Source organism: Trichomycterus rosablanca, chromosome 2, assembly GCF_030014385.1.
Source record: "Trichomycterus rosablanca isolate fTriRos1 chromosome 2, fTriRos1.hap1, whole genome shotgun sequence".
NCBI lineage: Eukaryota > Metazoa > Chordata > Actinopteri > Siluriformes > Trichomycteridae > Trichomycterus > Trichomycterus rosablanca.
In genome coordinates this window covers 42,808,809-42,824,257 of record NC_085989.1, presented here as the reverse complement: position 1 = coordinate 42,824,257, position 15,449 = coordinate 42,808,809, and the positions used below count along the sequence as shown (strand labels likewise).

The 15,449-nt window shown below is 42.7% G+C and overlaps 1 protein-coding gene across 1 annotated transcript in view; it reads left to right on the top strand.

Moving 5' to 3' along the window:
- tanc2a (tetratricopeptide repeat, ankyrin repeat and coiled-coil containing 2a) overlaps positions 1–11,974 on the top strand; it is a 299,606-nt gene extending 287,632 nt beyond the window's left edge. The window contains exons 25-28 of the mRNA XM_063016038.1: positions 2,481–2,572; positions 4,113–4,259; positions 6,748–6,848; positions 9,505–11,974. Of these exons, the coding sequence (XP_062872108.1) occupies positions 2,481–2,572; positions 4,113–4,259; positions 6,748–6,848; positions 9,505–11,296 (2,132 nt within the window). The 3' untranslated portion in view covers positions 11,297–11,974. The remainder of the gene's footprint in view (positions 1–2,480; positions 2,573–4,112; positions 4,260–6,747; positions 6,849–9,504) is intronic.
- Positions 11,975–15,449: the final 3,475 nt, after the last annotated feature.

Here is a 15,449-nt window from a genome sequence, read left to right as displayed (position 1 = left end):
CATTGTACTGTACTAAATATGTATATAAATATGTATATATTGCAAAGCACTTCTATCTGCCTCTAGATTATCATTAACAAGATAAATGCATTTGAAGAAAGAGATTACTAAGGCAGCTGCCTCCTGAGTGGAACTGAGACATTTGCTGCATGACACGTGCTTTCTGTCATGCCTGATTTCTTTTTTTTGCCTTTTTCTTTTAAACAAAGACAGACTTAGTACTTTTATATGAGAACAATGTTTTTTTCCTTTCTTCTTAATGTGTGGCGTCTTTTGTGGCCTATTCCAGAAGTTCACTTGGCTCCATATATAAAATTTCTGTCCCCCTACCCAACTTGTCAGTGTGTCAATGACACGGTGGACTTTTACTGTATAGTTTTTGTACTTTTACACTGTGTCCTTGACACAATGATCCCTTGATTTCTAATTAAGGTACATCTAAGGAAGTGTATCAATTTTTTTTCTTTATCAGTTGATTACTGTTACTGTATATGTAAAAGCTTATTGTCTAGGTTGGTGTCAGGTATAGAGATTGTGTATTAGGTGATTAGTCAGCATTGGTTTTCATCTTTAGTCCCAGAGCATCCCTGAATCACCCCTTTACTCCAAACCCTTGAAGAACTGTTGAGCTCATAAGGCTGTGTTCACAAGCACATTTACAGTTTCTCTCAGTACACTGATGCCATTTTATGTGGTAATTAACTGTTCACACTGAACTGACATGGTGATGCATGTAATTTTAGCCCTGTCATCTCTTCAAGAAGTTACCTAGTCTTGAACTTTTTATAAAATCTACCATAATGGGATCATCATCACCAGTAGGAGACAGAAAGAGCTTCAGTCATGTGTCAGTAAAGGAGATGACTAAAAAATGAATCTTAGTTGTGAGCTCTCATTCAAATTGACACAGTTTAGCAATGTAGTTTCCTATATTTTGTAGAATATATATTATTATATAGTTATATGCTAAAGTTTGGATTCCCCTGGTCATTTTCTGGTTTTGTTGATGCGGCGGCCAGGTGGTTCAGCGGGATAATATGCTAGCACATCAGCACTGAGATTCTGAGCAATTCGTAGGCTCTGCTACCGGTCATCTGGGCGCCCTCTAGCAGGCACAATTGGCAAGTGCCTGCAGCAGACAAAAATTGGCCTCTAGTCTGCTGGGTGGGAAAAGACCAGACTAATAACAAGTGGGGTTATCAACGCTGTGTAAGGACCCTGGTTGCCCAGGGCGCCTGTACAGAAGTGGAGAGGCAGCCGCTCAGGTGGCACAGTGGTAAAATACACTAGCACACCAGAGCTGGGATTTCAAATTCATCGTATCGAATCTCAGCTCTGCCATTCGGCTGGGCTGGGCTGGGCGGCTATATAAACAACGTTTGGCTGTTGTTCATACAGGGAGAAATAAGTCGGATAGGGACCTCATAACTGATGCAATTACAACCTCTGCTGGCTGATTGATGGCATCTGCACAGAGTAGAGGAATAATGTGTTGATCAGGGTGTGTCTCTCCATGCACAGGGCTGATTCGCATATGAGCTCTGCTGGTGCAGGTGAAAAAATGCAGTCGGCTACTGCTCACGTATCGGAGTGGACGTGTGTCCGTTCGCTCTCCTCAATCAGGGGCGAGGGTCAGCATCAGTAGAGAGGAAGCATAACGCAATTGGGTAAAAATTGGACGCACTAGGAGAAAAAAAAAGAGAAAATGCATAAAAAAAGAAATGGAGAAGCACAGAGATTGGGGCATGGTTCAATTGGGCAAATACACCGAAGTATGGGAGAATAAGAAGCGATTGGTGGACTGTGCACAATTGGAGGGAGTGTGTGTCAGGCCAATATACACTCTTCTTTGACGCCATCGGGGTCCCTAGCCGCAGATTTGTTACGCTAAATTGGGAGGAAAAGGAGAAAATATGCATAAAATAGAAGCCACATTTTGTTTAATATTTTAGCAAGATGTTAAATCCAGCTAATAAAGGGTGTCCAGTGTCCAAGTCTTTCTATTGAACCAACCTAAACAATGTCTTGTATTCACATTTCATATAAAGTATATTAAAGAAGATTTACAAGCATGTCTATCTGTGTGCCAAATCACGCCATACTATACTAAATATGTGCTACATTTTCACCCCACATCTGGTGCTGTTGCTATTTTAAATAGAGGTGTCAGTTTGAGACCCGAGTTTAACAGTGACGTGATAAACAGCTGCACACACATTAATGCATTTCCTAACTGATGCTGACAATGTTTTTGTGAACACTGCCTAAGGCTCCAGCTGTACACAGAGAAACTAAAATAAAGGATTTTTACACCTCTTGAACACCTCTTAATGTCAAAGAAGATATATTGTTACTGTGAGTGTCATTATGTACCTGGGAAGTTGTGTGAATATGTTAACACTATTTGGGAAAAGTTGATCACTAGTCTTACTTGTTACCATAAAGTAAAGGTTTATAACCACCTTTGTATGCTGACACAGGTCCGGCGACATGGGCGATGGCCACCTCCAAGCCTGACATCATGATCGTCCTCCTGAGCAAGCTGATTGAAGAAGGAGATGGATTCTATAAGGTCAGTCCTGTTTTTCTTTTCACTGTTGCATTGTGGTTTCCCTCCTTTTTTTATAAATACACTTGCTTTATAAGGAACACCTACCATATCATTGTACTTTGTGGTATACAATTCCATTGATTGGCTATGTAATTTCATGTAGTGGCACCATGGCAATGTGTATAAAGTACCTTGATTGACAAATATTTGACAAATGCATCAATAACAATGCAACAGTGTTATTGAACTTTAATAAATAAACAGCTACTCTTTAACAAGTCAACTAACAAATGCATTTATGGTCAGATAATCTTTTAATTCAGCGTTTAGCCCTAAACAATAAAGACACCTAAAGAGAAAGTTAAAATCAGTGCAAATCTTTCTACAAAAGCCCAATCCTGGACATTTTTGGTGATTTAGAAATCCTGTCCAGACAAAGAGGACCTGTCTGGGAAAAAGAGGACGTATGTTCACCCTAGTACAGGAGAAGACAAAGTATACAGAGCAACTAATGATTGTATATCTACAAAGTGCAACTGTACACCGACCAGATATAACATTATGACCATTGAGAGGTGAAGTGAATAACACTGATTATCTCTTCATCACGGCACCTGTTAGTGGGTGGGATATATTAGGCAACAAGTGAACATTTTATCCTCAAAGTTGATGTGTTAGAAGCAGGAAAAATGGGCGAACGTAAGGATTTGAGCGAGTTTGACAAGGGCCAAATTGTGATGGCTAGACGACTGGGTCAGAGCACCTCCAAAACTGCAGCTCTTGTGGGGTGTTTCCGGTCTGCAGTGGTCAGTATCCATCAAAAGTGGTCCAATGAAAGAACAGTGGTACATAGGTGGCCAAGGCTCATTGATTGACGTGGTCCAATCCAACAGACGAGCTACTGTAGCTGGATCGAGATTTCTAGCATGTCAGATATCTCAATCTCTAGTGAGATGGCGGCGCGTGCAGACGCAGCGGCTCGATGCTCTCCGTACCTTTGTAGTTTTTTTTTTCTTGTTTTATGTTTGTCAGTACATGTATCAGTAGCAGGGAGCTGCTCATACACTCGAGCACAACTCATCTGCATCAGTGAACAGTACAGGGAGTACAGTTTTAATTCGGAAAACATTCCACCGGAGATACTTCACTCACCTGAGCCCCTTGGAGCTATCCTCCTGGCAAAGCGACGAAGGCGACGTAGGGACAGAAAGCAGAAATGGGGGAAGCGAGCCGGGCTATGCGCTAGGCTACAGGCTAACCCCTGAAGAAGTTAATGCTGGTTTTAATAGAAAGGTGTCAGAATACACAGTGCATCACAGTTGTAGGGCTGTTTTGGCAGCAAAAGGGGGACCAACACAATATTAGGAAGGTGGTCATAATGTTATGCCTGATCGGTGTATGATGGATGTAGCTCCATGAACTGGTCATGTGTGTTTAAGACTGATGTTTCTGGTACTCTGTCACCGTTCTGTTCCTCTCCCATCCTATTTGATTACACACTACGCTACACACATTTCTTTCTGAATTGAATCCTGTTTTGCTCTGTGTTGGCCTCGAGCAGAAAGGGAAGGTGAAGGAGGCAGCGCAGCGCTATCAGTACGCACTGAAAAAGTTTCCTCGAGAGGGTTTCACTGAGGACCTGAAGAGCTTCCGCGAGCTCAAAGTCTCCCTGTTGCTCAGCCTGTCGCGCTGCAGGAGGAAAATGAACGTGAGTAAACAACGGGTTGAGTCTCTGCTGTTTGCTGGAATTTCTGCCTTTTTTTCCTTTTGTACAAACGTAATTTCCAGAAAAGCTGGGACACTTTGTTAAAATGCCATAAAAAGTAAATAATGTAATTTGTTAAATTGCTTAAACTTTTATTTAACTGATGCAACTAAACAGAAAATATTTTCAGTGTTTTTACTAAGAAAACCTAATTGTATTTTGTATATATAAATAATAAAAACAATAGAATGTGATGCCTGCAACACCCTTAAAAAGTTGTCACAAAAGCAAAGTAAGACGAAGGTTAAGTACAAATCATCATGATTAAGTATTAAAGAAGCATCCAGCAAATCTCACTCTTTACAATAAACGAATATCAGTAAGTTTAAAGACATTGTCAGTGTTTTTAGTGCAACAAATTTAGGTTTTTAACATCTACAATACATAATATTATGAAAAGATCTAGGGAGTCGGGGGGGGGGCAATAGATGAGCGATCGTCTCTAACTTCACATCTACAAGGTGGACCAAGGTAGGAGTGTCTGATAGAGTGGACAGTGAGTGGACACAGTATTTAAAAACTCCAGCAGCACTGCTGTGTCTGATCCACCATCTAAATAATACCAGCCCTAATACCTGCCCTGTGGTGGTCCTGTGGGGGTCCTGACCATTGAAGAACAGGGTGAAAGCAGGTTAACAAAGCATGCAGAAAAAACAGATGGACTACAGTCAGTAATTGTAGAACTACAAAGTGCCTATATATGGTAAGTGGAGCTGATAAAATGGACAGTGTGTGTAGAAACAAGGAGGTGGTTTTAATGTTATGGCTGATCAGTGTATGTGAAGGTACCATTGATGTGAAGGCTTTTATTGGTATTTTAGAGAGACATTTGCTGCCATGGGGGATGATGTCTTCTCCCAGGTACTCAATTATCTATATCAGGCTTCATTCTGTAGTAGGGGCAGTGGTAGCTCAGTGGTTAAGGTACTGGACTAGTAATCAATTGGTTGCTGGTTTAAGCCCCACCACCGTAAAGTTGCCACAGTTGGGCCCCTTAGAAAGGCCTTTAACCCTCAATTGCTGAAATTGTGTTCAGTCATAATTGTAAGTCACTTTGGATAAAAGCGTCTGCTAAAAGCTGCAAATGACTTCGTAGACACAGAGCGTGTGTGCTTGACTGACCTGCCTGCAGTCTAGATCTGTCTCTTATTGAAAATGCATGTCACATCATCAAGAGGAAAATCAAACGATGGTAGCTGTTGAGCAGCTCATATCAAGCAAAAATGGGCAACAATTTATTTTGTAAAACTGCAACAATTAGTGTCCTCAGTTCCCAAAGCATTAAAAAGTCTCACTAACAGGAAAGCTGTTGGGACACAGTGCTAAAATGCCTTTGTCCCAACTTTTTTCAGTGTGTTGCAGGCATCAAAATGAATGTCTTTCCTAACAGGTGCCATCAGAATATTCAATAAATTATAAAGAATACTTATAATTATTGTATGTTATGTGTGCGTCAACTTTTTTATGTTTACATGTATATAGGTGTTATGTAATTTTTAGATTTAGTATTGTTAGAATATATAGCAGTTTTTTTACTCAGTATCTATCTAAATAAACCAACAAGTTACATGTTTCAGTTTGTATTGGATTTTTAGAAAGGTGGCTTGGTGGGTAGCACTGTCACCTCACAGCAAGAAGGTCCTGGGTTTGCATGTTCTCCCCATGTCTGTGTGGGTTTCCTCCGGGAGCTTTGGTTTCCTCCCACAGTCCAAAGACGTGCAAGTGAGGTGAATTGGAGACACAAAATTGTCCATGACTGTGTTTTATATTAAACTTGTGCACTGATGAATCCTGTGTAACCAGTAACTACCATTTCTGTCATGAAAATCCTAATAAATAAAAAAGAGTCCCAACTTTTCTGGAAATGGGGTTTGTAATTATGCCTGTAAATCGTGGAGTCTTATGTAAGACCACATCTGCAAATTGAATATAACATTAGTGGATATAAATACAGGTTGATTCTCCTAATAATTTTGAATATTCCAGAACCACATTAAATCTAATCTAAAGACATTTGTTTTCCACCAAGACGTCTTGTTTAATTTCCAACTACCATCATAACGTTGAAAATACCATTAAATGTTGTATCGCCATGGCAATGCCAGACCCTTCTGTGTTAGTGGCATTAACCCTGACTTCATTCTCATCATCACAGTTTCTAACACCCTGTTACTCTGGTTTTTCGTTCATAGGAGTGGGTTGAGTTTAGTCTGAGATTTAGCTTTGGATAGTAGAGTTTTGAGGTGTGTATGTATGTGTGTGTTTAGTCTGTAATAAAAGAACGTATGAGCTCATTTGTATGATTTATGTGTCGTATTATCATATTTGTATGTTTAGAATGAACGTGTCTGTGTGTCGGTGTCTGACTGGCTCCATATATCTCCACTCGTACGACTCTGTGTATGACTGTTGGCCCTGTTGTTGCTTGCAGGACTTTGGCATGGCGGAGGAGTTTGCCTCCAGAGCTCTAGAGTTGAAACCCAAATCCTATGAGGCCTTTTACGCACGAGCCCGCGCCAAACGCAGCAGCAGGTAACCATAGATTTAAACAGGCAGGGCGCCGGGGCCTAAAACTCCAGCGTAGTGTTAATACTGTTAGAGGTAATTAGTCGTTATAAGAAAACAGCATCTTGGGTTCACTATCATACATCAGTTATTTATTTACATACATTTCATTACATCTTTTCCTTTATTATTTTTTGCAGTCATATATTATTTAAATTACACACAGAGCACTCAAGTAGAGTACTGCAGTAGGATTCAGCTTTTTTAACAGATACATACTTTTAATGTAACTACACTACATGGCCAAAAATATTTGGACACCTGACTATAACAGACCAAGCAGACTGTATTAAAATAGACTGACCTCTATGTGATCTTCAGCTATGTATGAGAATCTGTGCCCATTTAATCAAAAGAGCATTTGTATAGCTAGGCACTGATGTTGGTCAAGAAAGCCTCAAATAGGTGCCTAGGTGGCGCAGCGGGATATTCTGCTAGCACACCAGCGCCAAGATTCTGAACTCCTCTGTTCGGAACTCGGCGTTGCCACCGGTCGGCTGGACACCATCTAGCGGGCATAATTGCCAGTGCCTGCAGCAGACACGGTCGGGATGACTGGACTATGTGGGTGGGGTCTTCAAACACTGTGTAAGGACCCTGATTAGCAGATAGAGAGGCGCCTGTGCAGAATGCATGGGTGAAAAAGGGTTCCCACAATGGGCTGCGCGTGGGTTGGAGGAGGCGTGAGCTGCAATATACCCACCTCGACTGCAATCCGCCCAGCGGCGGAAGACAAATTGACTACGCTAAATTGGGAGAAAATAGGAGAAAATGCATAAATAAAATAGAAAAAAAGAAAGCCTCAAATGATGTTTTGCTTTATTCAAAAGCTGTGCACTGGGGCTGAGGTCAGGGATGTGCAGGTCACTGGTTGTTCACTCAGTAACATAGTTAGATTTCCAGCTAACCAGGGTAAACTTAGTAGCTACTTACATAATCGAGCTAGATAAGCTGTAAGGCTGCAATAGGTTATTTACTTAAGTTACTATAAGTTAGCTAGCTAGAAGTTGTTCCCATAGTTATGTTTGTGAATGATTGAAGCGACACAAGAAGTGCTGCCTTAATATTAGAAGTACTGCCTTAATCTTAGAAGTACTGCCTTAATCTTAGAAGTACTGCCTAAATCTTAGAAGTGCTGCTTTAATCTTAGAAGTACTGCCTTAATCTTAGAAGTACAGCCTTAATCTTAGAAGTGCTGCTTTAATCTTAGAAGTACAGCCTTAATATTAGAAGTACTGCTTTAATCTTAGAAGTACTGTCTTAATCTCAGAAGTACTGCCTTAGTCTTAGAAGTACTGCCTTAGTCTTAGAAGTACTGCCTTAGTCTTAGAAGTACTGCCTTAGTCTTAGAATTACTGCCTTAGTCTTAGAAGTACTGCCTTAGTCTTAGAATTACTGCCTAAATCTTAGAAGTACTGCCTTAGTCTTAGAATTACTGCCTTAGTCTTAGAAGTACTGCCTAAATCTTAGAAGTACTGCCTTAGTCTTAGAATTACTGCCTTAGTCTTAGAAGTACTGCCTAAATCTTAGAAGTACTGCCTTGGTCTTAGAAGTACTGCCTTAATCTCAGAAGTACTGTCTTAATCTTAGAAGTACTGCCTAAATCTTAGAAGTGCTGCTTTAATCTTAGAAGTACTGCCTAAATCTTAGAAGTGCTGCTTTAATCTTAAAAGTACTGCCTTAATATTAGAATTACTGCCTTAGTCTTAGAAGTACTGTCTTAATCTCAGAAGTACTGCCTTAGTCTTAAAAGTACTGCCTTAGTTTTAGACGTACTGCCTTAGTCTTAGAATTACTGCCTGAATCTTAAAAGTACTGCCTTAATATTAGAATTACTGCCTTAGTCTTAGAAGTACTGTCTTAATCTCAGAAGTACTGCCTTAGTCTTAGAATTACTGCCTTAGTCTTAGAATTACTGCCTGAATCTTAGAATTACTGCCTGAATCTTAGAAGTACTGCCTTAGTCTTAGAATTACTGCCTGAATCTTAGAATTACTGCCTGAATCTTAGAAGTACTGCCTGAATCTTAGAAGTACTGCCTTAGTCTTAGAATTACTGCCTGAATCTTAGAAGTACTGCCTGAATCTTAGAAGTACTACCTGAATCTTAGAATTACTGCCTAAATCTCAGAAGTACTGCCTAAGTCTTAGAAGTACTGCCTGAATCTTAGAAGTACTGCCTGAATCTGAGAATTACTGCCTGAATCTTAGAAGTACTGCCTTAGTCTTAGAATTACTGCCTGAATCTTAGAATTACTGCCTGAATCTTAGAATTACTGCCTGAATCTCAGAAGTGCTGCCTTAGTCTTAGAATTACTGCCTGTATCTTAGAAGTACTGCCTGAATCTTAGAAGTACTGCCTTAGTCTTAGAAGTACTGCCTGAATCTTAGAAGTACTGCCTGAATCTTAGAAGTACTGCCTGAATCTTAGAAGTACTACCTTAGTCTTAGAAGTACTGCCTGAATCTTAGAAGTACTGCCTAAATCTTAGAAGTACTGCCTGAATCTTAGAAGTACTGCCTTAAATGCTGACTTCTGATATTGTCTCTGGGTTTGAATAGTCTACGGGAAGACTCAAAACTAATAAACGTATCTTAATAACACATTTCTTTGCTCCTTTGCAGGCAATTCCACGCAGCCCTGGAGGACCTGAATGAAGCCGTGCGACTGTGTCCCAGCAACCGCGAGATCCAGCGGCTGCTGCAGCGAGTGGAGGAGGAATGTTGTCAGGTCGTTCTGCAACAGCAGGTGGATCCGCCCCCCTCACCTCCCCGTGACCCAGCTCCAATAATGTCACCACACCCTCCTCCACTTGAGCCCCGCCTGTCTGACATGGAGCCTGTGCAGGACCTGTTCGAAGAGGGGGACGACTACCTGGAGCGGGATTTGGACGGTCTGCCGCTGGCCGTTACCGCTGAACCCCGCTCCAGTCCCTCAGGGTTGCCCGTCATTCAGAACATGCCACCTTCCCCCAGCCATTTGCCTTACCTTTCCGGGGGGGTCTCCATGGGTCAGGCATATGACCTACGCCCCAGTCCGCCGTCAATGTCCTCCCCAACACGCCAGGGTTACCATTCATCCTCTCCATCACTTTCTCCAACTCATCAAAGCACCCAGTATCGTCCGAGTCCCCCTCACACTTCACCAGCCCACCAAGCATCTTCATCGTCATCCTCTTCCTCATATCACTTCAGCCCTCCGCCTTCACCTTTACGCCGTGGACCCTACGCTCCAGAGAATGCAGGACTTTACCGACCCCAATCCGCCTCGGTCTCCAACAGTCGCTATCAGCAGGAGGTGTTTTCAGGTCGGCCCAAGTCACCGTTGGCTAAAATGAGCAGCCAGCGCTCAATTCAGCAGCAGAGCCAATGGTTGCAGCCAGCCAAGGCTCAAATTGTCCGCACAAACCAGGCCACCGGGCAGGTACACTCTGCTGGATATTCCCACATGGCCCACCCTATAAGAGGATCCCACCCTGGGGACATGGACGAGCTCGGGGAAATGGTCTATTCCACTCCACTGCACTCACAAGGCAGTTTATATATGGAAGAAGAGCTCTCTCAGAGACCCTCGCATGCATACCGACCGAGTACCGCAGGACCCCGCTACGGCCAAGTCCCACCACAGATCAGTCGCAGTCAGTCCGCTGCGTATTACCCCGTCCAGCCTTACGAAACCGAGCGGCAGGTCCAGCTTTCTTCTCCCGAGCACCATCACGGTATGCGCCGCCCACTTAGCGCCACCGGTCCCACACCGCGCCCGCTCATTCACTCGCAAAGCACCGGCCTACGCTTCTCGCCGTCCAGCAGCAGCCTGGCCGTGGGCTCGACTTCAAACCTCGGCCCGGGATTCAGGCCCTCGAGCTCTGCGCAGCAAATGGAGATCCCGCTCAATCTAGCGTACGAAGGAGAATACAGCGATGACCTTTCGCCTGTTTCTCCACCGCAGGGCACTGATATGCGAGTTTTGGGTGGTACGTATCCGGGTGAGGCTTTGAGAGCACGTTCCACGCCCTTTATGGGCATCATCGACAAGACAGCACGGACTCAGCAGTATTTTCAACAGCCTTCCTCTAGCTCTTCCACTTCGTCACGCACTTGGGCTGTGTCGTCCTTGGACACGGTGGTTTCCAGCCCTGCAACATCACCCGGAAACATGACCTACGGGCACCTCGCCTATTACAACCGCACCAACAATGCTCACAATGGGCATTTAGTGGAGGACGAGTACTATCGCGCTGATAGCTCAGGGCGAGTGAGTCAGGTGCCTACTTATCCGGATATCAAGGTGGCACGGACGCTGCCCGTCTCCCAGGCCTACACAGACGCCGACTACAGACAGGCAGGACACGTCGACCGCCAAGGTCCTTCGTCTCCCATTAAACCAAAGAGGCCCTTTGTTGAGTCCAATGTGTGAGAGACCAGACATGTAACCATGTACAACGATTCATGTATATTGTATGCGAAGCTACATATATGGACCTTTGGTGTGTGGGTGGTGAACATATGCAGTGCATTTGTTCTGGACATATAGTGAGGAACCACGACATGCAGGATGCTTGAGATGCATCAATACCAACACTAGTATCTTTGAAATATTAATGACACGCCCTACATATTGATCTCCTGTGGTATTGTAAATAAGGACTTCTGTCAGTTAATGATTCCCAGCAGAAACTACGCTAATGCTAATATTTAAATGCCTCCATAGTTCAGCGAATCACATTTTACACCACGCTGACCCTGCTGACCATGTCTAGTTTGTATTTGTAAAGCAAATATGCTGTCCTGTAGTGCACTACCAACACAAGCGGAATGAAAGACATGGCCAACAGCATTCCAGTTCAGATCTAATCCCTCCGGGTCCTCATGCTCCCCCTAATGAACTCTTTGAGGCAGCGTATGAGTAAGGCAAGGTACACCAATACTACACTGTGTATGATCTGTAAACTGTGCCACTATTGGGGAATAATTTCACAGCGAGTCTTGAGGTTGCCAGGTCCCATCGCTCTAGAGCATTGCTCATAAGTGTGGCCTCATCTGTAGAGTAGATACTGCTACACAATGACTTCCTTAAAGAAAATGTACATAGCTACATGACATATGTAATATTTATCATTTTAAGTTATGTTTGTATAAATTTTTTATATATATACTTTATTTGGCTCTTGACGCCGTTGTGCTTTTTAAGTCTTCGCTCCTGGTAGGCTGGTAATGTGAACTCGCTTTGGGATTTATGTTTTGTGGGAACATATTATAGAAATTACTTGATCATTCACACAATTGCAGCTTTAAACAATACAATAAAGAAACAAATATTTAATTATTTAGGAGAATAGTTAGAGAAAAAAAGCTTTATTTACATTTATCACTATCTTACCCAATTATAGTTGGTCAGCCAGGTCATGTTCAAGGTTTTTGATGTTGAGTTTTTTACTCAGGCTACCAAAGTTAAAGCTAAAAAGAAACAAAAAACACAAAAATTATGACACACCATTGTACAGTTTTTGTGATTTTCCTCCATGAAACTATACAACCTGTGAACAATTACGCAATTGCAACCCAATAGAAAATACACAGTAGTACTATGACACTTGTATGAATGATAATCTCATGAAAAGACCTTTGCTTTGGTCATAAACCCACAAGAAATAAACAAACGAGCAATAGTTCTGCGTAACATGATATTAAAAAAGCTTTATTTACGTTTATCATTATCTTCCCCAATTGTTGTTGTTCAGCCAGGTCATGTTCAAGGTTTTTGATGTTGAGTTTTTTACTCAAGCTATTAAAGTATCAAAAAACACTGACATGAGCATGCCAAGGTGGCTTATTGGGTAGCACTGTCGCCTCACAGCAAGAAGGTCCTGGGTTCGATCCACAGGCGGGGCGGTCCGGGTCCTTTCTGTGCGGAGTTTCCAAGTTCTCCCCGTGTCTGTGTGGGTTTCCTCCGGGAGCTCCGGTTTCCTTCCACAGTCCAAAAACATGCAGTCAGGTGAATTGGAGACACTGAATTGCCCTATAGGTGAATGGGTGTGTGTATGTGTGTCTGCCCCGCAATGGACTGGCGCCCCGTCCAGGGTGTTACTGTGCGCCTTGCGCCCATTGAAAAGCTGGGATAGGCTCCAGTAACCCCCCGTGACCCTGATTGGATAAGCGGTTAAGAAAGTGAGTGAGCATGCCAGTCCAATGGGTGGCGATGACACGTCATTATATTTGATCTCAAATGCCTGAAGAAGAACATTACACGCTCACATACTGTACGTTGAATAAGGAACAGTACTGAGTCCAACACTTGTGCACATCCAGTACTGGACATGAAGCTTCACACACTTGCCTACCATGAAAATAGAACCTGCTGGTCTGCTGATGTGTTCAACTGCATACTCAGCGTTTACAAAACAAGTGAGTTGACGCAGTAACGTCTGGATGAGGTTTCTACAGTGATCTAAGTGTCTGTATTTGTCCAGATGTGACCTCAGAATGTAATTTAGCTAAAGCCCTGTTAGGTGGGTGGGTACAGGCAAGTCCAGGCCTTGACTTGTTAGTCCTTAATTGACCTGTAACTACAAGCTGATGTTTAGTTAGCGCAACCTTTTCTCTTAAAATATATGTGTAGGTAATGCACCGCTCTCCAGAATCAGGCTGGAGCTTTTTTCCTTCTCTCCTGTGTTGCTATTGGACAACACAAAAATATTTTAGTTATGCACTTTATGGACGAAGGTATTGGGATGCCCCTTCTAACAGGAGCTAATGTGTAATAAATCAGTTACATAAAGGAAACTGTATTCTTCCAACTTTGCATCAACAGTTTAGGGAAGGCCCTTTCCTATTCAAGCATGACTGTGTCCCCATTGACAAAGTAAGCTCTACAAAGACATGAAGAAAATCTGGATTTAAAGAAACTCCAGCAGCCTAAACAGAATCCTAACCTCAGTCCTACTGAACAGCTTTGGAATGAACTGGAACATTAAGTGAGGCTTTCTTGTCGCTCAGGTGGCGCAGCGGTAAAACATGCTAGCACACCAGAGCTGACATTTCGAACTTGTCGGTTTGACTCTGCCATCCGGCTGGGCGGCTACATGAACAGCCAGACCTCATAACTGATGCAGTTACGACCTCTGCTGTCTGGTTGATGGCGCCTGCACAGAGTCGAGGGATAATGTGAACAGGGTCTGGCTCTCTGTACACAAAGCTGAGGGCGGCACGCTCTCACGCAACCCTCTGTATTACCGAATTCAGATGTTTTAGCCAAGCCCATATGTTAAAGACATATAATCACATAAACAGACTTATATTATTACAAATTTAATGTGTAATATTGTAAAAACAGGGTTGGGAAGGCCCTTTATTGTTTTAGCTTGATTGTGCCCCTGTGCACAAAGTGAAGCCCATGAAGACTTGGACGAGTTTGGTGTGGAGGAACTAAAACGGCCTGACTTCATCCTTATAGCACTTTTGGGATGGATTGGAATGACAGTCATGGGCCAGGCCTCGTTCAATATTACTGCCTGACCTCACAAATGCTCCTATGGGTGAAACTCTCAATAGTTGTGGAAAGGGATGTCCAGCAAGATATGTGGTCAGGTGTCCGTATGCGTTCAGCTATATATATAGAGTTCAGTTGTGTGGTACTTAAAATAGTACTTAGAGTAACCTTGCAAATCTGATACAAAAAATAAAGGAACTAACATCAGGAGGGCGGAACGGTGGCAAAGTGGGTAGCACTGTCGCCTCACAGCAAGAAGGTCCTGGGTTCGATCCCCAGATGGGGTGGTCCGGGTCCTTTCTGTGTGGAGTTTGCATGTTCTCCCCGTGTCTGCGTGGGTTTACTCCGGGTGCTCCCGTTTCCTTCCACAGTCCAAAGACGTGCAAAGAAGAGAACTGATGAATCGTGTGTAATGAGTAACTACCGTTTCTGTCATGAATGTAACCAAAAGTGTAAAACATGACGTTAAAATCCTAACAAACAAACAAACAAACTAACATCAGGAACCAAACATGTCTGGTCTGATTGACTACATTTGGGGAAAGTGAGAATCTGGGTACAAAGCCTTTTTCTTTTGCTTGCGTCATTATTATTCACAGCATTATAATGAAGGTGACAGATCTATCAATATACATTCATGATTTCTGTAATTCTCACATTTATCATTTATTCAGTTTTCTTCTTGAATCACTAGTGAGCCTTGTCAACGAGCCAGAAAAAACCCACTCAAACTGCTCCTATTTATATTACTTTGCATCGATTTCTTATTTTGCCTACTGCTGTTGGACCAGCCGCTCATTTTAAGCTGTTCACCTGTGGAGCGGTTTCAGTTAAACACCCCAGAATTGACTGGATGTGGGATTAAGTGTTATTTACATTAATTTACTGTGTCTGTTTAATCATCAAGTTAAACTGCTGTGAAAAAAAAAAGACATTTGCAGCGTCCGTCACGTTACTGAGAACACGAACACGACTTACTGTAGGAATCCTGACGTGTAAATGAGTGTACATATTGTGATTAAACGGAATGCATGCTCTTCAATGATGCACACAGCGAAGTGTGCTGGAGGTTTCACTTCTC